At 44.7% G+C, this 23,168-nt stretch overlaps 1 protein-coding gene across 3 annotated transcripts in view; it reads left to right on the forward strand.

Moving 5' to 3' along the window:
• TFPI (tissue factor pathway inhibitor) overlaps nucleotides 1-23,168 on the forward strand; it is an 86,153-nt gene that overhangs the window by 44,158 nt on the left and 18,827 nt on the right. For all 3 annotated transcript variants that reach the window (XM_090045275.1, XM_090045274.1, XM_090045273.1), the window contains 2 exons: nucleotides 1,814-2,014; nucleotides 17,953-17,991. In XM_090045275.1, the coding sequence (XP_089901401.1) occupies nucleotides 1,814-2,014; nucleotides 17,953-17,991 (240 nt within the window). The remainder of the gene's footprint in view (nucleotides 1-1,813; nucleotides 2,015-17,952; nucleotides 17,992-23,168) is intronic.

Raw genomic sequence — 23,168 nt, forward strand, 5'->3', positions numbered from 1 at the left:
CCACTCCATTGCGCTGCAGGCCATCATCAACCACCACAGTGCCTTCACTAATGTGAGTGCCAGCTGGGTGAGCTGTGCCCATGATGCCCACTTCTTCAGGAATTCTTCTCTGCCAGCCCTGGTGCAGAGTGACTGGTTTGTGCTGGGGGTGCCAGACCTCCAGCTGGGAGCCATAGTGGTCCTATCTCTTCTCATTGGGGAACCTGTCTACCCACTCCTCCCACATCTCATGCAACCCTACAGCAGTCAGCTGGACCTCTGCCTAGCCCACTTCAACGAATACCTGGCCCAGAGGCCTGGGTCGAGTGTGTGTACCTTTGGGTGCTGGGTAGCTTCTGGGGCCAGGTGGGGCTAAGGTTAGGGGCAGGGTAGCAGGCAGCATAAAAGTGACCACCAGGGCCAGAATGGTATCTAGCACCTGGTGGTCCACCTCCATGGCCTCCACTACCCTAGCCATGAGCAGAGCCTGCTGCTGCAGGATCTCTATGTGCTGCACCTCCAGAGCCAGGAGCTATGCCCTAAACTCCCAGTCCACCCAGCCCCATATGTCCTTATGGGTGATGTCCTCTACCCATCACCTGTGCTGGTGGGTGATGTCCTCTGTTTGCCATGCCCATGTGTCTGCAGGAGGTCCAGTCCTGGGTCCTCTTCCTGCAAAGCTGGTGCATCTTTGGGGTCCCAGAAGGCAGTGACCCTGAGGGCGCATCCCAGCTGCCAACTACAGCTTCTCCTCTGTGTGGAGCTGCAGCACCTGCAGAGTCTAGTAGCAGGACTGACTAGGAGAATATTTGCTTCCGGTTGGCATCTAAAAGTGTGTTACTGTGCAGTAACTACCCATAAGTAAATTCGATACTTGCATTTGCAGGTAACAAATTTACTCATGGATAGTGTAATTTTCTGCACAGTAAGCATGCACATGTATACACACACATGCTTACTGTGCAATAAACTGCACAGTAAAGCATCTCATGTAGATGCATTCACTGTGCAGCTAACCTACTACCTGTATTTACAGGTAGTAGGCAATCATGCAATAGACTAATCTATTGCACAGTAAATATTGCGTACATGTAGAAAGTGACACTTTATTGCCCAGTAGATTCGTCTACTGTGTAGTAAGATGTCTCGTGTAGACACTCCCAGTTTATGTTAAATCCAAGATTTACCAAAAAAGTGTTCACTCTAGTTTCTTGAAGTGAACGGAGGCCCACAAATTCATTTAAATAATGAGTGATCAAATTATACACTTAGAGAGAACTAAGCATTGTCATGATCTTGCTTTTCTTTCAATTTGTTAAAAATGTATTATTTTAAGCTACTAATTCCATAACTCTACAGAAAGTAGAACTAATAGCATTTCAAATAGATGTGATGTAGCTTAATTGTTAGAGTTGGGTTTATCTTTTATCTATACATTTTAGACATGCTGTTGTTTTAAATTATTAACTACTTTCTGTGAATAGTATTTTGTTTATTTTTTATTCCAAGAGTTGCTGGTGAGTATTTAATTTATTATGGGGATTACAGGTCTTGGTACTAGCTCCCTGATGAAATGAGTATAACTTCTGGAATTTGCACTCCAATAAATTATTTTATTTTATTTTTACAGGCATATATTAAAATTATACACAATTTCAAAAGCTAAATACCGTGCTGTAAATTTTCAAAAAATGGGGCAGAGCAAAAATCAGCTACTTCAGGGGTCAGTGCCATATACTGTTTAAATCTCTAAAATGACAAAAATTATGCTACTATATTAACCAAACTAATTTCATAACATTTAGTATCTTGCTTCCTTTTTTCCCACTCATAGTTGCTGTATCATCACCACTGAAACTTGGACATTCAATTTGTGCAATGAAGCTAGATGAAGGCCCATGCAAAGCAATACTTGTGAGGTATTACTTCAACATTCAAAACCGCAAGTGTGAAACATTTGAATACGGTGGATGCAAAGGCAATGAAAACAACTTTCTAACATTAGAAGAATGCAAAGAGAAGTGTGTGGTTACAGGTCAGTTCCTTTTCTCCCATCATCCTCACTGTCTTTTGTATCTATTTATTGTCTCCACTTAGATTGTAAGTTCTTGGTGAGCAGGGCCATCTCTCTCTTATTTTTTTTTTGTCTGTGCAGTGCCCAGTGCAATGGGACCTTCACATCTAGGTTATACTGTAATAATAATGTTATAGCAGGTGTCACTTTTACTATCACCAAGTCCTTCTTGTTTGTGTGTGAGCAAATATTGAGACTTGGAAAGACTAGTCTGTATGGCTGCCTATACACATACATGAGGAGGGGAAGGACGGCTTTTTAACTACAGCTGTTTCCAGAGAGCCGCTCTAATTAAAACACCACAGTGTCACATGTATTAAGCCCTCACACATTTAAAAATGACTGTGGGATAGTTTAACTAAAGCTCATGGGCATTTTTACACATACAAGTGCCACACCACCGGGTGCATTGAAAAATGTCTGGCACTGTGGTGCTTGCAGTTGTATAAGCGGCGAGATGCACATCAGCACTGAGAAGATGGCAGTGGTGCACTTTAGATATAAATACATTGTAGGTGCTTTAGTTCAAAAATGCGCGGCTGCCATTTTCTGCATGCTAACACGCATTTCGCTGCTTATGCAACTGCATGCAGTGCAGCACATTTCACCTCAGCTCTCAGATGAAGCAGACTTGATCAACCAAGTCTGCTCTGAAGCAGCAGATTTCCAGCATGTCACAGGACAGAAAAGTATGTGTATAAATGCCCCATTTGATTAGCTTCAGTTAAAGTGCCCCAGCACTTCTAGTTAGAACATGTCAGAGCACATGTATAGGCACTCTATGATAGTGTGGGGGGTGCTGTTTGTTTTGTTTTTTAATTCAAGAATCTCAATGGAAGGAGGTATATGAGGGCCCTGGCACATGTTGCATTTTAACACCACAATAGGATTTTATTGCACCATAAATAGTAACAGGTTAAAGCCAAATTATGGCTGATAATATTGCAAACAAGCTAGAAAGATATTCCACATATAGTGTGTAACCACAACCTTGTGGCTTGTTTGTATCACACCCAAAACTGAATGTATGGCATGTCCAGGCTGACCCATGACAGATCCTGATGCTCAGCAGAGCATTGGATCTAGCATGCTGCAGCCTCCTGAACATATGAGGACACAACATCCTAAGCCCAGCATCAATGAGCATCTCCCTGATCTCAGGATCACTATGCCCCATTAGGCTGAGGCTACATGAGAAAGCCCACTTTTTAAAGTTCTCAGGACACCTGTAGGAGCACTTGCTGGGGAGCTAGGAGCTCTCTGCTCTCCAGCTGCAGGCACCATTTCACATAGACACGGGAAGCTGGACAGCCAGAAGCTTTCAGCTTTCCAGTTGCCTGTGTCTTGCACTATAAGTCCCAGTCCCCAGGGAACTTTAAGGAGCTCACGGAGGCATCTGTGCTCTTTAAAGCTTCCCAGGTGCTGGAACCTAGGGTGCCTGTACATGTGTGAGATGCCAGCTCTGGCGCATTCTAATGAATCCCCCTCCTTTCCCCAAATGCAAAAGCAACAGCTGGTGAGTGGGAAGCTGCTGTTTCCACAGAAGCCCAGCTCCCAGCTGCAGCCTGCTTTTTAAAGGTGTAGGTAGCCTGACATTAGGAAGATGTTCTCCAGTGCTGGACTCACAGCACCCTGGACCTTTAGGTCTGGGACAGGCATTGCATAAGCCAGTTTGACCCAAATCAGTTAAGTCTGATACTACATTCAGCCAGGTTTATCTCATACCAGTTTCAGCCATTTTCAAACTGGTTTATGTCCACTGAACATCTGTTCTGTTACAGGTTTAAACCAGTTTCTGAACACTTAAACTGGTAGATGTGTAATGCCTGTCACTAGCCTTAAAAAGCAGGTATGCAGCTGGGAGCCCCAATTAAATGCTTAGGTGTGCATGAATGTCCCAGAGGAAGTAGCAGCTGGCGTGCTCCCCATCCTCTGTTATTATGCAGCTTCAAGCCACTTTGCTCTGAAGCTTGTGCAGGGGCTATAGAGCAAGTTAGGAATCCTGTCTATGTGTGGAGACCCTGTGGGCTCCCAGTGTGGGGCTCCCCAAATGCTGGCAGCTGGCAGTCAAGTAATTGGGTTTTGAGGAATTTTATGCTCCATCCCTTATACACGCCTGGCCTGGCAGTTCATGCAAGTTGGGAGATGGGAAACAAACTTCTTCAAACCCCAGTTGGGCTGTTGTCTTAATGTCTGCCAGTAGCTTGAGTAACAGAACAATTCATTCCTTACCTGGGTCTCTAACTAAAGCACAATTTACTTATGGGTACTGGTGCTGGGCTGAGATTTCTGAAGGAAGAGATTGTCAGAATGCTTATTAATTCCTCAGGTCTAGGACTGCTGTAAATATAGTAATTTTTAATACATATGCATACTCCATATCCATGATTTTTCCTGCACTGATAAGCTGATCTGCAAGACCTCAGATGTTTGCTACCATTCCATTGTGGAGCACAAAGTGGTATAATTACATAACATATATTATATTAGTGGGCTCACCTGACATACCAGCAGCATCGCTATAGCAAGAGAAGCTCTGAGGTGTAGATATGCTCAGTTGCTAAATATTATATTAAATATTAATAGGTCACACAAATGAGACTGACACAGGGGAAAAGGTTATTCATAGCTGTCTTGTCTTATTGGATAGTACCAAGAAAACAGCTCTTGCAGAATTATGGACACATGAACAATTGTCATTTTATTTGTCCTCCCTGTTGTCAGAGCATACCCCTACAACTGGCCTCATTATCACTGCTGTTGTCTCATAGTCATCAGACCAGTGTTTCAGGATAAAACTTGATCTCCTGAGAACAGTATGTATCATCCTCAGCAAACTTTGTCAGAGATAATTCTCTGGAAAGTAGCTTAGTAAATCTAAAGAGTTTACATTCAAGTTTGCCCAGCTTTACAAAGAGCCATTTTAAGTTGTCGTCTTCTCCCCACCTCCCACATCATTTAATTTCAGCTATTAATTCAGTCATTTCCTTCAGTTCAATAGGCAGACCATATATCGGTCTCAGGGCAGTTCCACAAAATATCTATGTTCCATGTCACTAAACAAATCCCAAACACCACTTTCTAGCATTTATTGAAATGCAAGGGAATGTGGAATAGTGAAGATGCAAAGAAACAGTATGTATGTTAGCTCAATGTAATAATGTTTTTCTTAATAAAACTCAGCAGGGTTGTGATAGAGAATTTTTAGGCTGACACCGATGGCCATTTTTTAACAAGCCATATCAGCCAATACCGATCTGATTCTGATATGCAACTGGACAGCATGGAGAGTGACACCGGAATGGTAAGTCTGTTGTGGGGGAAGGAGGGAGGGGGTAGGAAGGGGCATGGGGAGGAAGATGGAGGCCCCTGGGCTGAAGGAGGGAGTGGGGCAGGGGCAGGCACTGCACAGCCAGGGTGGAACAGAGCTGCAAGTAGCTCATCCAGAGGGGCACAGGGGGGCAGCTTCCACCACTGCTCGCACCCCAGAAGGACATGGACAGGTGCATGGCCCCAGATCTGCATGTGGGGTGACAGTGGGCTGCCACAGCGGACTGAAGCCTGGACAAAACCAAGCTCTTCTCAGTGGGGTGGGCCAGGGCTGCACTTGGGATGGGCAGCAGCAGCGTTGGGAGAGGGCTACAGGAGGTGGGGCTGCAGCCACCCCAAAATTTACCATAGCCCCCCTCCCAGCTCCACCACCACCTGTTCTGAGCATGGTCCTGGCCCAAATCCACCATCAGGAAGAGCCCAGTGCTGCTGCGGCCCCAGCCCACAGTGGTAGCCTGACCCTGCCCCACATGTAGATCCGGGGCTATGTGCTCCCCCTGCTCTCCTGGGGGTATGCATATGGGCAGGAGCTGCCCCCCCACACCTTCCAGGTGAGCCGCTCATGGCTCCATCACCTGCTCCATCCCAGCTGTGCAGTGCCTGCCTCAGCCCCAGCCCCACTCCCTCCCTCACCGCTGGTGCGTTGATCTCCCGCCCACACCCCTTCCCTCACAACAGACTTATTATCTGGACCCAGGTGCTCTCCACACTGCCAAGCTATGCAGCTGTGTGCATGCACAGGCCATTTATCAGTGACGTTATTGGCCACATCAGCCAAAAAAGTTGATTGGTAATACAGTCAATTTTCCTTATACTGGTGCGAATTTGATATGGGAGTGATGTATTGGTGCACTTCTAATACTCAGTACTTATTGTATATAGAATGTCTCATTACCAAAGCTTTCTAATAGTAACCAGTCCTACTAATGCTCCTGAGAGCCAGGTGCTATAAGTAAATATTCAGTTATTACCTTATTACAGGCAAGAAAAAAAAAGACATAAATTTAAGATATCAACTAGTGAATTGTGAAATATTTGTGTTGAATTGAGCTTAACACTTAAACTATTAGTTTAAGCCTCTTCTCTCTGTACAAACCATACAACCTGATACATATAATACTTAAAACATGCACAGCATTACATCTTTAGAAGGAAGATCAGGTTCTGCATAACAAAGCACTATTGTCCCTATATGCAATTTACTGGCAAAATCCCTCTCTTGTTTTGTTTTTTGTTTTCATTAAAGGATTAAATGTGCTAAGAGCACTTCCTCAGGGTCAAAGTTTTCCTTGATGACTTTCAATTACAGCAGGTTGTATATAAATTAGGATAAAGCCCCTTGATCTGTAACTTCAGCTCAATGTGCAACAGTAACCAAAAAAGCAAATAAAATGTTGGGCATCATTAAGAATGGAATTAGAAACTAAATGGAGAACATCATCATGCTAAATTACAAATCCATGGTGTGCCCACATTTTGAACATACTGTGTGCAGTTCTGGTTAGTGCATCTCAAAAAGGATAAAGTAGAATTAGAAAAGGTATGGAGAAGGGTAACCAAAATGATCAGGAGTATAGAGCAGCTGCCATAAAAGAAGAGACTAAAAAGACTAGGACTCTCTAATTTAGAAAGGAGAAAGCTGAGGGGAGTTATGATAGAAGTCTATAAAATCATGAGGGATGTGGACAAAGTTAATAGGTAACTGTTATTCACCAAGGTCCAGAACACTACGGCTATGTACAGATAGTCAAAAAGCCTGAGGCTGAATCAATTCAATCTTTACACGTTAGTTGAAAGTGCGTAGATTGAACCAACAAGCAAGTGAATAGACATTCACTTTTGATTCCAGAAAAGCAGGCACATTCCTACAGTGGCCCAGGCCTCCCTTCTCAGCTGAAGCAGACAGCTTGGGCCAAGGCTAGTGCAGCACTCTGTGCGGGGGGAGTTTGTAGGGGAGGTGAAAAGCATCCTGGGATGCTGGAGGATTGTGAGTTCTTATATCTGTAGGGAATCTGGGACAGAAGTTCAATGAACTGATTTAACCTAAGTCAGTTAAGTCTGATACAACATCCATTCAGGTGCATCTTAAACTGGTTTGGGCTATTTTGGAAGTGGTTTATGTGCACTAAACTTCTGTTGTGTTACAGATTTGAACCAATTTCTGATTACGTATACCAGATTAACTTCTGTCTCTAGCATAGAAATAGGAAGCAACCACTGAAATTAGTAAGAAACGAGTTTAAAACTAACAAGAGAAAATACTTTTTTATGCAATGTCTTGTTAATTTATGGAATTCATTACCACAGAAGGTTGTAGAGGCAGACAGCATAGCCAGTTTCAAAAAGGGAATGGATAAATTCATGGAGGATAGATCAATTAATAGCTGTTGAGCAGAATGTTTGGAAATGTTTTCTTTGGCATCTTTACACTAATAATGGTGGATGCAAGGGAGAATAATGAGTAGGGGAAAGACCATTCTAGATTAAGGGCATAGAGCTGGATCAGACCCACAGACCATCCCCAGGCATCAGAGCCAAATCTCAAGGTTTATGTAGTGTGGGCACATCATGCAGTGCAGTCCCAAGACCAAATGTCCCAAGACCACTGTACACTGTATGCAGTGTGCACTGGTTTAATCCAGGCTTGCTTGCAGAGCCAGCATACAGCAAGCACTGAATCAGGTCTGTGGGCCCAATCTGGATTCACCATAGACACAGTGTGCCTTGATGATCTGGTGGGACACTGCATGAAGTGTGCACCACAGATTGGCTCCCAGTGCTATGTGTCCAACCCCATGTGCTGCATGTAGAATGCGTTGGCCTTGGTCCAGGTGTCAAACTGCATGAGGTGCACAGGTTCAGTCCTGAGCATGTGCTGCTTGTGGCCCCTGCATTAGCTCCAGCATGCAGGGACAGTCTATGGGCCTGAACTGTAGTGGCCCTGGAGCCAGCACACAGGGCCATTCTGATACTGGCACCACATCCAGCTCACTGGCTCTCTGACACCTCTATACTCTACATATATCTGATTCAATACTCTCCCTCTGTGGCATCCATTCCTGCCACTGTCAGAGACAGGGTACTGGACTAAATGGACCATTTGTCTAACCCAATATGGCAATTATTTCTTATGTAACTGTATTTGTGATGGAGTAAAGTACTTGAAAGTAATATGACTCTGGAAGGAGTTGTGTGAAGGATAAAAAAGGAAAAAGAAATTAAAACCCTGTTGTTCATTGATGATGGAATATTGAACTATACTAAAGAAGCAAAAAATCATTTTGATGTGGGGCCTGAGTACAGAACTTGGGTTGAGGATAACACTGAAACAGCAGTTACCTTGAGGACAAGGTACCACACAACCGAAAGAGTTACCTTTAGGGAGGAAGCATTAAATGTAGCTGATGGATTTTTACATATCATGGCTCAGCGGCCATCAGTGATGGGAAGGATTTGAAAAGAGCTGAAAAGAAGATTGCAATCTGCAAAGAAATTTTTACAGTCATTAAGAGATTGGTGCAAGATAGAAACATCCCTAGAGTCGTAATCAATGATGTACAAGGCTTACCAAATCCTTATTGGTATGGTTCATACATTTAGGCTATAAGAAGGAGGGATTTCAGTCAGTCATAAGCTACAAAAATTTGTTTTTTAATGATAATTTTTTAAAAGAATAAGGTAGTAATGTTTGCTAAAGAAGCATGATAAATCAGGGGAGCTGAAAGATGGATGCTTTAGTCACATGAAAGAAATGCAAAAGAATAGAATATTTAATAGAAAAGAAGAGAATACTGCCCAAGATGTTGAGAGTGAATGAAGGCTAGTGCCATAAGAAAAGACCATGAAGCAGATGGGGAGACAAGGTGACTGTAGGGAGCAAATCTTGGCAGAAACAAGATGTAACCTAGAAGAAAAGTGGGAGAGAGAGGGAGGGCAGCATGGGCAACCTGAGGGGAGTGGTGGCAGCAGTGGTGGCCAGGCCATGGCAGGGGGGCACAGCTGCAACCTGGCGTGTGAGTGGCTAGTGGCAGGAGGAGGTAAGGACAGCACAGTCCCCTCCCCAGTCTGTTACTCCTTGTACTGCTGGTGGCATGGCTGGAATGAGGGTCCTGGCAGCAGTTACAATGAGTCTTGTTGCCCCACTCTGCCAACCCGCACTGGATCCCACACACTGGGCTGTGAAGGAGGGTCCTGCTCATGCCAGTGTGGCCAGGCTGCACCCCCATGCCCTGTTGTGGGTGCAGAAATCTGGGGGAACATGTGCCCACGATGTGTGGCCTATGCCCCCCACCCCCTCCTGATGTGTCGCCTAGGCCCCCCCATAGACTTACCTGTGGGAGCTGCTCTCCACCATGCTGCTTGGCTGCCACATAGATGTGTGTGCCCGCACATGTACGTGATGCCCTCTGCCACTGATCACCTTCCTCCCGCTCCCCCCCCACAGCCTCAAGCTGGACCTCTGCCAGCCTGCAAGGAGAAACCCACAGTTTCCTGTGTTTCTGTTCTTTAAAGGATAAAATCTGTGTTATTCTGAAGCAAACAGAAAACTCAGATCCCTGGTAGTAAGTTATGCCAGTATAGAGCTAGACATCATATGTCCACTTCTTGTTTATAGCTGTATAATAGTAGGTTACATATATCTGTCATATGTTCTGGCCCAAAAATAAGTGCGTCACTACAATCCTTTTTCAGCCTTTCTATGCACCTTACCAGGCAATTAACTCAATAAATGGAGGCCCACTATGTGGCAGATGTGCCACAAATTAGCTCAGGCAAGTTTCTTTGAGTAGATGTGATATCTTTTATTAAACCAACTGAGTAGTTGGGAAAAAGTTCTTAGCAAGCTTTCGGGCACAGTCACCTTTCTTCAGGCATAGGAAGTCTCTGCTGCTCTGCACTCTTCCTGAATGCCACTCCAATCCCTTTCCTCTGCCTAATCTGCTCTTTTTTCTTCTCCGTACTCTGTACTCACTGACCAATTTCCTATTATGATTTCTGCTTCCAACCCTATCTGCTGCTGTTCTCAGCCTGTTCTCTCCGTGATCACTGATCAGCCACATGCCATATGCAATGCTTGTGCCGCTTATGACACTTGTGCCACAGGTTGACCACCCCTTGGTTGCATGCTCACACACGCCCCTATTGGATTCTTTTTTTCCCCTACCCACTAGCTTGGATTTTCATTGTAGTTGGGTTGAAGGGTTGTAGCTATAATTGTCCAGAAAATATGCAAGAAACAAATTTTATTAGCATACAAATAAAATATACAAATCAAGTGGTTCTTAGCTTTGCTCTTTATGATAATCATTTTAAGAATCTCCTGGATGTGGGAATGAAACTATTCTTGGCAGGAAAATCTACCGCAGGGCAGGAGTTCAACTCAGATGAACATGAAGCCTGGACTCTCTTGATCCAGTATGCACAGCCAACATGAATCATCATACCCCAGTCCATTCCCACATCTAATGTTTCCTTCCTACACTGATGCAGCTTGCTCTGTCAATCTTTCCAGATATTTGCTCTGTTCAGAGTTGAAACTTGCAGCATGTAAAGAGGAATCCTTTGTTTGTGCTGCTATACAAAAAGAAAATGAAAGGGAACAATTGTTATTGGCTCAGAGCAAAGCATCTGCTTAAATACTTTGCTGCATCAAGGTGTAAAAGTTAGCATTTTAATCTGAAAAGGGTTTTGTGCATTGTAACAGGGGACCTGCTCAGGGCCAATCTCGCCATGGCCCGCCCACCCGTTCCTGGGCTAACCGCCCATGTTCTCACCCACCACGCCTTGATGTTAATTGATTAATTAGAAGCTGTTAATTAAGTGTGAGGCTGTTCATTTACTGCCCCCATGCCAGTGGGCACAATCTGGGGCTCCGTTCCTCCCCTACACCTCAGCCCAAGCCTCGCAGATGGTATCTTGATGTTCTCGTCATCACCGGCCCCACACTGGACCTCTCCAAGATCCCTCCATTCGGGCAGCCTACCCCACCTTCATTCAGGCTATCCAGCTCCCTGAAACTATTTTCACCTCTCAGGTGTGGTCCCCCCAGGACCTTTGGCTACCAGCCCTGGCCCACCTCCAGGCCAGTCGGAACCCCAGGCCCTCAGTTCTTGGCATCCCCCTCAGTGGGCCCCTGGCCCTTTTGACTGTCCTGGTCCTGGCCATTGAGGGTACTCGCTCAGTCAGGTCCAAGTCTCTAGTCCCTCTGTCTCTCTCTCTCTCTCAGGGTCTGCCCTCAGGGCCTTACAAACAAAGGGGTTACCCACCCATTAGTGGGGGCTAGGGGTTAAGGTGCCCTGACCTGCCTTCTACCAAGGTGATCACTGGCCTGGCATTTCCTGGGGGGTCCCATGCCATTGGGAGCCCCACGAGGCCACCCACTCCCAGCAGGGTGCAGTATTAGGTCAAGCCCAGGACCAGGAGCCTCCTGACCATCCCCTATAGCTCCTCCCTTACCCAGATGGTATCAGCAGCCCTCCAGCCAGGCAATGTTGTTGTCTGGCCTCTAGCAGCCAAACTGCACTGTTTATATAGGCACTCCCTGGTCCCAAAATGGCTGCCCTAATCAGGCACTTGGCAACTGCCAGGTCCAGGGTCTTAAAACGGCAGGCACAAAAAGTGCCCTGCCACATGCATCAAAAAGCAGAATCCCCCCCGCCCCCAACCAGTGTAAACTACTTGTCTAAGATATTTTTTCATAGGATGATACTATTCTGCATGATCAGTCATACAGTGTTAACAGAAATTTTAAAGAGAAAGGAGTCAAATTATAGCATTAATTTGGCATGGCTATTGTACGTTTAAAAAGTATTGGTATTTCTAGACCAATTTTTTTCTTTTGCGGTCACATTATGAAACTAAACAGGGTTTGTATCAGGGACTTAAATTGATATTTTTCATGTAGAAAATCAACCCAAAAATACCTTCCGCAGTTATTAAATGTTCATTAAAATAAAAGAAAATTGCAGTTTAAATTGGAACACTTTAAAACCAAATGCCATGCTATGAATTATCAAAAAAATGTATAAATATTCTTTGTTCTTCAGCAAAATAATTTGAAGAGGAAAGCCTTCCTTAAAAGAAATCTTTCTTATTGGTAAAATGCTATTTTTCTTTTTAATTAGAAAATTAAGATTTTTTTTGTTATTTGTAGGAATTTATACTCATATAGGTACATATAATGGACCCATCAGGATAGAGAGGTAGAAAGTGGGCAAAACTCCTTCTTTGCTGTGATGCTGACTACAGAAAAGTCAGGGTTTTGGAGTGTGAGGATTAGCTCCTCATTTCCTGCTCACCAGACTGACACTGGCACAATTTGACTGGTATCTAGTTTAGGTTTCAGTTTAGACCGCCAAAGTGTTTTCTCCCTTCTGTTTTCAGATCATGCTCGGGGTGGATTGCTTCTTGCAGCTGTCAGTACTGCATGCAAGCACGCAATCCTCTCATTATTTTGGAACAGTTGGTTGGTTTTCAACTTCAGGTTTGTAAATTAAACCATAGGACAGACGGGATAAATTAAGGAGAGGCTGATACATTCCAGCTCAGGGAAGACAATTTTTAGTGATAATGAACAAATTCCATTGGTAAGGAGCTGTAGGGATTTTCCTTTCATTTTGCACAAGGAGGTTGTTATCAAGGTATTCGGCAAGAAAATAGTGGCCTTCCGCCTAAATTCCATGGGGTAAAGCTGTTGGGCCAGATCCTGAGACAGCTTTGAAAGGTGACAAAATTAATCTTTGCACTTTCCTGATTCCAGACCCACTGGGCCAGATTCCCAGCTGGCATAACTTGACATAGATCAGTTGACTGAAATGGAGCTAAACTCATTTTTACCAGCTGCAAATTTGGCTCATTGTGTGCCCAGCTGGTCCCCAGGTCTAATCAGAGCAGCTGTTAGTTGCCTATGGAAGATGCCCTAAACAGACTGAACTTGCAGCCTGGTATTGCACAGCATAGGGCATTTTTTCCACTTTTTTATTGCCTTATTTTCTACACTAGCATAAGGGACTGTAGTAGGTAGCATATAAGCTGAATAAAGTGGTTCTGGCCAAAGTTTACCATTGATGCCAATCAGTCATAAACATGGGGTCTCTGATTAATTTAATCTAATTTTGCAAGTATAATTTAATCAAGATGAATCTCATTGCTGAATCTAGCACCTTAGCTGAAATATCTCATGGCATTATTTAATTACAAAATGTGTAATTTTACCAGTTTTTCTTAGTCTATAAATCAACTGGTTTCTGAATTAATGAGAAATCACAAAGGAACTTAAAATAAATTGTGAAATTCAAAAAAGAGTGTTTGAGACCTGTGTGTGCATGCTCGCGCGCGCGCACACACACACACACATATGTGTGTATATATGCACACGTGTACTTATAAAACCCTGACATGAAATTGTATCTTTTGACGAACATCTTTGAATCATCATATAAAACATTATAGGAGGGATATAACGAACTACTCAGTTTAAAAAGGATGATTAAAAATCTTTTAGAGAGGGCATTTTTTCTATTAAATTATTACTTAAGTCTTCAATTAAGCTTTTTTTCAATATTACTGGTGTGCTTTTCTGTATAGTCATATTCCCAATCAGAATATTTTTAAGTTTAGACAACTTATCAAAGATAAAACAAAGAACAAAGTTAAGACTCTAGCATGTAGCAGCAAGTGCTTTCTCTGTTACAGTTTGTAGTAGTCTACTTCTGATTATGACAGTTGTACTGTGCAGACAGCAGACTCCAAAAAGAGTCCATAATATTGTGGAGGACCCTGGGATGCTGGGCACTGTGGTTTTGTTCAGAAGGGTAACTTGTACATTCTTTCCCCCAGGCCAGACTTTCCCAGGAGTGATTAATCCTAGTTGTTCCCAAGTTATTTTCTTCTCCTAGAGCACTAATTTTTGCTTTGGGAAAAAAAATCCTAAAGATCTATACACTCACACAGAAACTTTCCTGGTAGAAAATGAATTTCTGCATACGGTCAAAGACGAGTCATTGCTTATCTGGTATCAAAGATGTGTCTGGCATGTCACAGATCAAATAAAAACTAGTCCTTTCCTCACTGGGCTTGCCTACATGTCCCTCTAAGGCGCTATTGTTACTGTGCCATCATTTCGTATTTCTCTTTGGAAGTACTAATTGACAGCACAGTAGCAGCCCATACTGGGCCATGCTGGTGGAGCACTTTTATTTTTAGCTGCTGCATCACTGTAGCAATACTCTATAGCAACGGAATACATTGCTATGGCGATGTAGTGTCTTGTGTAGTAGTAACCACTGTTATAGGCCTCAAATCTGCAGTTTGTTACCTGGCTGTGGAATCCTGTACTGGGGAAGAACCCCACTGATGCAGTCTACCTCCACAAAGAGACTTCAGGATATCTGTTAGGGACTGAAGAAGTTTACAAGTCAGGGGACCAGGGAATAGGTGGAAGTTGAGTATGAAAGGACTAAGTTACAATGCATGTCTTACACAGAATATCTGCAATATTATTTTACTTCATTAAAATGAATTGGTTATGTTTATTAGATACTTTTAATTGATATATTATTAATATAGTTTGTTTGGCATCCGTCAATCCTTCTGGATCATGGTGCATGCATGAGAGGTCACACAGACATTTGATGCATATTCGTAGGCAGGATTTTTGGAGGAATGGAGACTGCCCAGACCTTCCATCCCCCATTTAAGCCAGAGACAGAATCCAGACATTTGGTGCCTCCATGGCTGCATTTGTGTAAGCATCCAGGAATTGAACCCAGGTCTCCTGTGTGGCAGGCAAGTATTCTACACTGAACCATAGGGAACTAATTTATATTGTTAATAATAAAGATATGGTATAATACAATAATGTATTATATATAATATATAATATTAAAACAATTATAATAGTGTTAGTTATAAACAGTATTTAAAGGATATCTTATAAAAGAATTTAAAGGAGAAGACTTGCAGGTAGAGTCAAGAAAGGAATTTCAGGCATAGATAAGTACAGGTGAAAGAAAGGTCAAGGAAACATTTAGACAAGTGATTTCTTAGTTTGTGTTGCCCCCTTTCAGTGGGGCTGGTCTACCTAGGTGCTAAAACCTTACATCTGCCAGCTGCTAATAAGCCATAGACAATTCATACTCACTGTGTGAACCAATCAACATTTTATTTATTATTCATAATTGTCTGAAAAGCAGTTTGTATAAATGAATGTGTGCCTATTACTTCATACACTTTTCACCGAGTCACACAGTACAATTTTTTATACTTAATCATATGAACTAGGGGATCATCCTGAGGCAATGCCTGTTTGTGCATGACTACAAATTAAATCCTCTGTTGACATGCAAAAGATGTTTGCATTAATGTTCCTGGATTAGATCATTTTAGTTCAATCCTATCAAATCATTCTGATTTAGTGAATGTGTTTATGAGTACTCTTCCTGGTTCTCACAGGCCTAATTCTGACTTGCACAATGACTCAAAACTATACCATTTTTGGAGAACTGTGTTGAAAAGTGTCCCTGGCTAGAAAGAATATTCATGTGTTTCAGATCTTGAAGCAGAAAATTGCTGATGTTGTAACACAGTTGCATAAAGTTTTTATAACAGTGGTTTGCCTTCTGTGTTTTCTGGCCAAGGAAACAAATACTTCCCACCTAGCAATGTTTAAATGTCCTTAAAATGGACTAAGGACTAAATGGACATCTTGTTTTCTGAAAAATTACCACCAAACTTTCACTAAAATTAATGGGAGTTATGTACCTAGATGCCCTTAAAATTCTGGCCCTCAGTTAGACAAGGAACTTAAGCCCTTTTCAAAGTGACTCCAGCTCATAATTGTAAAGGTAATTTAAGTAGGATTTAGTTGTTATTCTGTTCAGCATTGTGACATCTATCTGCATTAGTAAGCTAAGATCGTTGCCATATAGCAAACTTATCATGCCTGGCGTTGGGGCACTCAAGCACAGAAGAGAGAGAAATTGGCATGAGGATGGAATAATTGTACTGTCTCTCAGCAGTGCTACTTAGCTTGCCTGGAGTACTGCCCATACTTGGCTATAGTGCTTCCAGAGTAGGAGGCATTCTGCATGGAGCAGTGCAGTGTCCTGGAGGGGTACCACTGCTGGGCATAGAAAATTTACTTGTAAGTATAACCAAAGTGTGAAATGCCTAACAAATTTTGTTATAGCTTATGCTCCTAGGTGAGTTTCAAAAGATGTTGTTGGAAGGCTTATCTAGAGTCAAAAGCTAAGATTTTTCTAGTGTCTCACCTCTGAACTTTCTCGGAAATACACATGCTTTCCTTTATATTTCTTTATTTTCACTTTGTTGGGCATGAGGTTCTGAAGCATGTAAATTACATGGGTAATGTAACAAATGCAAATCACCACCTTCCTTATGTCCCAGGACATCATCATAAAATTACCATAGCAATAGGGCCTGTTCAGCCTTTATACAAAATATCTCCAAGTATTTTGTTTTGTGGCACTGAAAACTTTCGGCCTGCAGCTTTTGCTGATTGTTACAAATGTGTTAGAATTAGAAGCAGAATACAGAAAATCATATGTTAGAAGTGACAGACTTCTATATTTTTTTGCCAACAGCCACAGTTTATGATCTTGCCAAAACATATGATGGCAGTATACAGCATGGTGGAGTTGGCTGTGTGAAGAGAAGAGCACATGTCAGAACTCTAAAGCCTTGATTTGTTAAATCTGGCTGAGCTCCACTTCTAGCAACAATGTTTGTAGCTTGCAATATGATCACTGATGTCAATGACATTTCAGCATCCTGTTTATAAAACCTGTACTGGGCAAAGTTAAATGACTTGACAGAATCCTGGTTCCATGATCACTTTCATCCTTGACATCAGCTGAGTTAGAATTTTATTATCTCTGGTATTTAAATGTCACAAGTGACTCAACTATCACAAGCCTTCCCACATCAGTGAAGCTGAACCAGTAGCCGCATCTAGATAACCGTGGCTGTGCAGTATATGGTGCCACAGACACATCTGTGGTGCCACATACTACACATTCAGTTGTTCTCTGCACTGCAAGGGAGCAGCACAGAGGGGTTTTTTGACCCCTGGAGAAAAAATCCCATGGAGAGAAAAAGCAAAGCAGCACGCACACAGGCAGCATGACCACTCAAAAGCAAAGCTGGGCCTCCCAAAGCCATGATGTGGCTGCCAGCCAGGTTCTGTGCAGCAGAATCACCAGTGCTGCAGTCCCAGGAGGGCCCCAGGTAAGGCTGCTGGGGCCAGCCCAGTGCTGCCCCGGCCTTCCCTACTACCCTATGGTAACTTGCTGTGCACCAGACGGCACATGGCACAGGCATTCCCTGGGAACAAGTAGTTGTTCCTGGGGAACCAAACATTCACACCATGTGTGGACACGGCTAGTGTTAGCAAATTTCCCTAATAAAGAGAAGATGGAAGAGTGTTAGTTATACGCTTCTCACTTTGCCCCCAGGGCAGCACTTTAATCATCTCAGAGCCTTACACTGAATATGGTTCGTCTGATAGTCAGCTTTTGTTAACTTTTTTTTCTGGTTTGTTTTTATTGTAGATCACCCGATGAAGAAAAAGAAAGGAAAATTTAACACAGGTAATTTTTATATTTGAGAACAAGTCTGAGACAAAGAGAATCACACTTTTTGGTAGGTCATTTGTAATGCTCCAGAATCTCTCCTGGTCTGAGCAATAACCTCAGGCTGAAGGAGTGTAGTCACTAGACTTCTTTCACTATTACTCTTTCAGAGGATCTAGTACAAGCATGGTTGCCAAACCCAGTAGTCATTTTGGCAATTTTCTCACTTATAAATTAAATGTATTAACAATTGTTTATTCTGCTTCTTCAAGAATTGCAAGGATATCAGACTCAGAAGGGAGTCTGAGATAATGTATCTGACCAGTGTATTTTTAACATGCTTTCAGTATCACACAAATACTTCTGCTGCCAGGATGTTGGAATGTGAGGCAACAATAGTTGTTTTTTTAATCTTGTGATGGGGATTAATGCTTATGTAGCCAGGATTATAGAAGATTTTGTGTCTAATGGTTCAGAGTATTGAGCTTTCAGCTAAGACATAATAAATGTTAGGAACTAGTGGCTTAATGATGCCGTTTCATCAAGCTGTCTAACATCTTACAGCTCAAGATCCTAAAATCAAGCATGCTTTCTGCCAGTGGTCCAGAATTGCAAGTCTCCTTCATTGTGAGCCTGAATATACCCAGAAGCAAGGATTTTTTAGGGTAATATATTTTATTGGACTGACTTGGAATGAATACTTTGCATCGGTTTTTCATTAGCCCGTAGGAACCACCCTGCCTAACATTATGTGGGATGGCCAGGGCAGGGTAAATATACACCCATCATGGGCATTGGCCTAGTGAAGGAATCCCTTGAGAGGCTGGACACCCACAAATCAGTTGGTCCAGACAGATTGCACCCAAGAGTGCTTAATGAACAGGCAGGCATCATAATGCAGCCACTGGCAAGGACATTCAACAACTTGTGGCACTCGGGCAAAGTACCTGAAGATTGGAAGATGGCCAACGTGGTGCCTATCTTCAAGAAAAGGAGGAAGGAAGACCTGGAGAATTACAGGCCAATCAGTTTGACCTCAATCCCTGGAAAAATCTTGGAAAAAATTATCAAAGAAACCACTCTCAGTAGGCTAGCTGGAGGCAACATTCTAAGGTGATATATCACCTGGACAAAGAGGAAGGGGTTGATATCATGTATCTGGACTTTAAAAAAGCCTTTGATCTGGTGTCCCATGATGTCCTCATGGAAAAATTGGCCAACTGCGGCCTTGGCTACACTACTGTCTGATGGCTGAGGAACTGGCTCCGAGGTCAAACCCAGAGAGTGGTAATTGACAGAACTGAATCAACATGGCATTTCGTGACCAGTGGTGTCCCCAAGGCTCTGTTCTTGCACCTGTACTCTTTAACGTCTTTATAAATTATCTGGATTCTGCTGTTTCCAAACTTTGGGAAGAGTGTCCACCCTTGAGGATATGTTGGTTATCCAGGCCACCCTTGGTAGGCTTGCAAGGTGGGCGTATGAAAACCTGATGGCATTCAGTACGGAGAAATGCAAGGTGCTCCACCTCGCGGGGGGGGCGGGGCAGGAACCAACATCACACTTATAGGCTTGACAGTGCTACACTTGCTAGCACTATGGCTGAAAGAGACTTGAGGGACATGACTGACCACAAGATGAACATGAGCCTCCAGTGTGATACCATAGCTAGTAAAGTGAATAGAACTCTGGCTTGCATCCATTGATTTCATAGATTTCACAGACATTAGGGCTGGAAGGGACCTCGGGAGATCATTGAGTCCAGCCCCCTGCCCAAAGGGCAGGAAGTCAGCTGGGGTCATAGGATCCCAGCAAGATAAGCATCCAATTTGCTCTTGAAGGTGTTCAATGTAGGTGCTTGAACCACCTCCGCTGGCAGACTGTTCCAGACCTTGGGGGCTCGGACAGTAAAGAAATTTTTCCTAATGTCCAGCCTGAAACGGTCTTGCAGGAGTTTGTGACCGTTTGACCTCGTCATCCCTTGGGGCGCTCTGGTGAACAGACGTTCCCCCAGATCCTGGTGGTCACCCCTGATAAACTTATAGGTGGCCATCAGATCACCCCTGAGCCTATGCTTTTCCAGGCTAAAGAGTCCCATGGCTCTCAGCCTGTCATCATAAGATCTGTTTTCCTGACCTCTGATCATGTGCGTGGCTCTCCTCTGGACTCTCTCAAGCTTCTCCACATCCTTTTTTCAATTGTGGAGCCCAAAACTGGACGCAGTACTCCAGCTGTGGCCTCAACAAGGCCGAGTACAAGGGGACAATGACATCCCGGGATTTGCTCGAGAAGCATCTATGGATGCAAGCCAGCGTTTTGGTCGCTTTACTAGCCGCAGCATCGCACTGCAGGCTCATGTTCATCTTGTGGTCAATGATGACCCCCAAGTCTTTTTCTTTTGTAGTGCTAACCAACGTAGCACTGCCGAGCCTATAAGGATGCTGCAGGTTTTTCCTCCCAAGGTGGAGAACCTTGCATTTTTCGGTGTTAAACACCATCAGGTTCTCGTCTGCCCATTTGCTGAGCTTGTCCAGGTCGGCCTGGATCGCCCGCCTATCTTCTGGCGTGGATGCTTTGCCCCAAAGTTTGGTGTCATCGGCGAACTTGGCCAGTCCACTCCTGACTCCAATGTCCACATCGTTAATGAAGATGTTGAACAGTATGGGTCCCAGGACAGAGCCTTGAGGGACCCCACTGGTCACAGGGCACCACGATGAGTGACTGCCATCAATCACAACCCTCTGGGTCCGACCACGAAGCCAATTTCCCAGTCAGCGGATCGTGGTGGAGCCAAGGCCACAACTGGGCAGTTTGGCCAAGAGGTGATCATGGGATACCAGATCAAAAGCTTTTTTGAAGTCAAGATATATGACATCAATCTCTTCTCCCTTGTCCAGGTGATAGGTCACCTGGTCATAGAAGGAAATGAGATTGGTCAAACAAGACCTACCCGCAACAGACCCGTGCTGGCTGTCCCTTAGCATGTTAGCCTGGGCCAGTCCCTCAAGGATGGCCTCTTTAATAAACTTTTCTAAGATCTTCCCCAGGATAGAAGTCAGGCTAATGGGCCCGTAGTTAGCCAGATCCACTCTCCTCCCTTTCTTGAAGATCAGCACCACATTGGCCTTCTTTCAGTCTTCGGGCACTACACCAGAGCACCAGGAGTTTTCAAAGATCCATGCCAGGGGCTGGGCTATGATGCTTGCCAGCTCCTTGAGTACCCTGGGGTGCAGATTGTCAGGGCCGGCTGACTTGAAGGTATCCAGCTTCTCAAGGTGTTCCTTCACAAGGTCAGCATTGATGGAGGGCAGGGGATCCCCCTCACCCAAATTTCCCTGTCCCATAGCAGGCATGGGCATCCCGTGTGACTGATGAAAGACTGACGCAAAGTACCTATTTAATAAGTTGGCTTTTTCCTGGGCGTCAGTTGTCAGTTGCCCCATCTGGTTTAGCAGGGGTCCAACATTGCCCTTGCTTTTCCTCCGGCTCCCCCCATATCTGAAAAAGGACTTTTTGTTGTCCTTGATGCCTGAAGCTAGTTGGAGTTCAGTTGCAGCCTTGGCTTTCCTGGTTTGGTCCCTGCAGGACTGGACCAGCGCGGAGTAATCCTCCTTGGAGGTGAATCCCGTCCTCCATCCTTTGTAGGCTTTCCTTTTTAGCCACAGGAGGTCCGCTAGGTCTCTGGAGAGCCAGGGGGGCTGCTGTGCCTTCTTGCTGCCTTTCCTCCGTGTTGGAATAGATTTAGCTTGTGCACTGAGGATCGCGTCCTTGAGAAGCAACCACTCTTCTTGAACTCCCATCTCCCTGGGGTCATGGTCCCTGAGGGCCTGACCGACTAGCCTCTTGAGCTTGTCAAAGTCGGCTTTTCTGAAGTCAAGGACTTCTGTGTTGCTGACTGACTTGCCAGCTTTACGGTGGATGGTGAAGGTGATCAGCTCGTCGTCGCTGTCACCCAACTTCCCATCAATCACTAGGTCACCGATTAGGTCGTCCCCCTAGCCAGTACCAGGTCAAGCAGCGCTTTGCCTCTCGTTGGCCCATAGACTTCTTGAGTCAGGTAGAGGTCATCCACGCACGAGAGAAAGCTTTGCGCCCGCTCAGATTTAGCTGAGTGATCTTCCCACAAGATGTCCGGGTAATTGAAGTCACCCATGACAACCAAAGTCCTGGAGCAAGCGGCCTCAGTCAGTTCCCAGGCGAACTCCTGGTCAAGCTCGGGACTTTGAGTGGGAGGTCTGTAGTAGACTCCCACCGTTGTGTCCCCTGTGCCGAATTCCCCATGAATTTTTACACAGAGGGTCTCTAGCTGTCCATGCCGGTCGCCAACATCAGCTTGCAGGGACATGTAGCTTTCCTTCACATAGAGAGCTACACCCCCGCCCCTTTTGTCAACACGATCCCTCCTGTATCGGGTATAGCCCTCTATACCTGTGGTCCAGTCATGGGTGGAGTCCCACCAGGTCTCCGTTATTCCAATGACATCATATTTCTTTGCACTGAGCAGGAGGACGAGCTCGTCCTGCTTGTTGCCCGGGCTCCTGGCATTAGTGTACAGGCAGGCAAGTGTGCCCTTGGGGGCTCTTGCCTTGCCCACAGATTGTGCCAAGGCTGGGGCAGGGGTGGGCTCCCTTAAGTGCCCCCTTAAGTGCCTTGGTCCGCTGGCTTTGAAAGGGCGTTCAGTGGGCCAGCAGGGGCAGTAGTCCCCCCATCCCCCAGCGGGCTTAGTTTAAAGCCCGGTGGAGCAGGTCAGCCAGCCTCCCCAGGGGAAGAGAGGTGGAGGCCATCTCTTCCCAGCAGCTCGCTGCCTCTCTCTTCAAAGAGCGGGCTGTGGTCATGGAAGCCGAAGCCTTCCCGATAACACCAGCGCCGCAGTCTTTGGTTCACCGTGTGGATCCTCTTCTCCCTCCTCAGCCCATAGCCTGAGACTGGGAGGATCGACAAAAACACCACCTGAGCTCCCAGACCCCTAAGCCCCACTCCCAACTCCCTGTAGCGCCTCATGACCTGGCTGGGGGTGCTCCGAGCCGTGTCATTGGTGCCCACATGAATAAGGAGCCATGGGGTAGTGGTCTGTGGGCCAGAGGAGCTGCAGGATCCTCTCTGCAATGTCTCGGATGCGGGCTCCCGGGAAGCAGCAGACTTTCTGGGCTAAGGGGTTGGGGCGGCAGATTGCTCCCTCAGTGCCCCGCAGGATA

This window comes from Crocodylus siamensis, chromosome 4, assembly GCF_052110815.1.
Source record: "Crocodylus siamensis isolate JL-2025a chromosome 4, ASM5211081v1, whole genome shotgun sequence".
Classification (NCBI taxonomy): domain Eukaryota; kingdom Metazoa; phylum Chordata; order Crocodylia; family Crocodylidae; genus Crocodylus; species Crocodylus siamensis.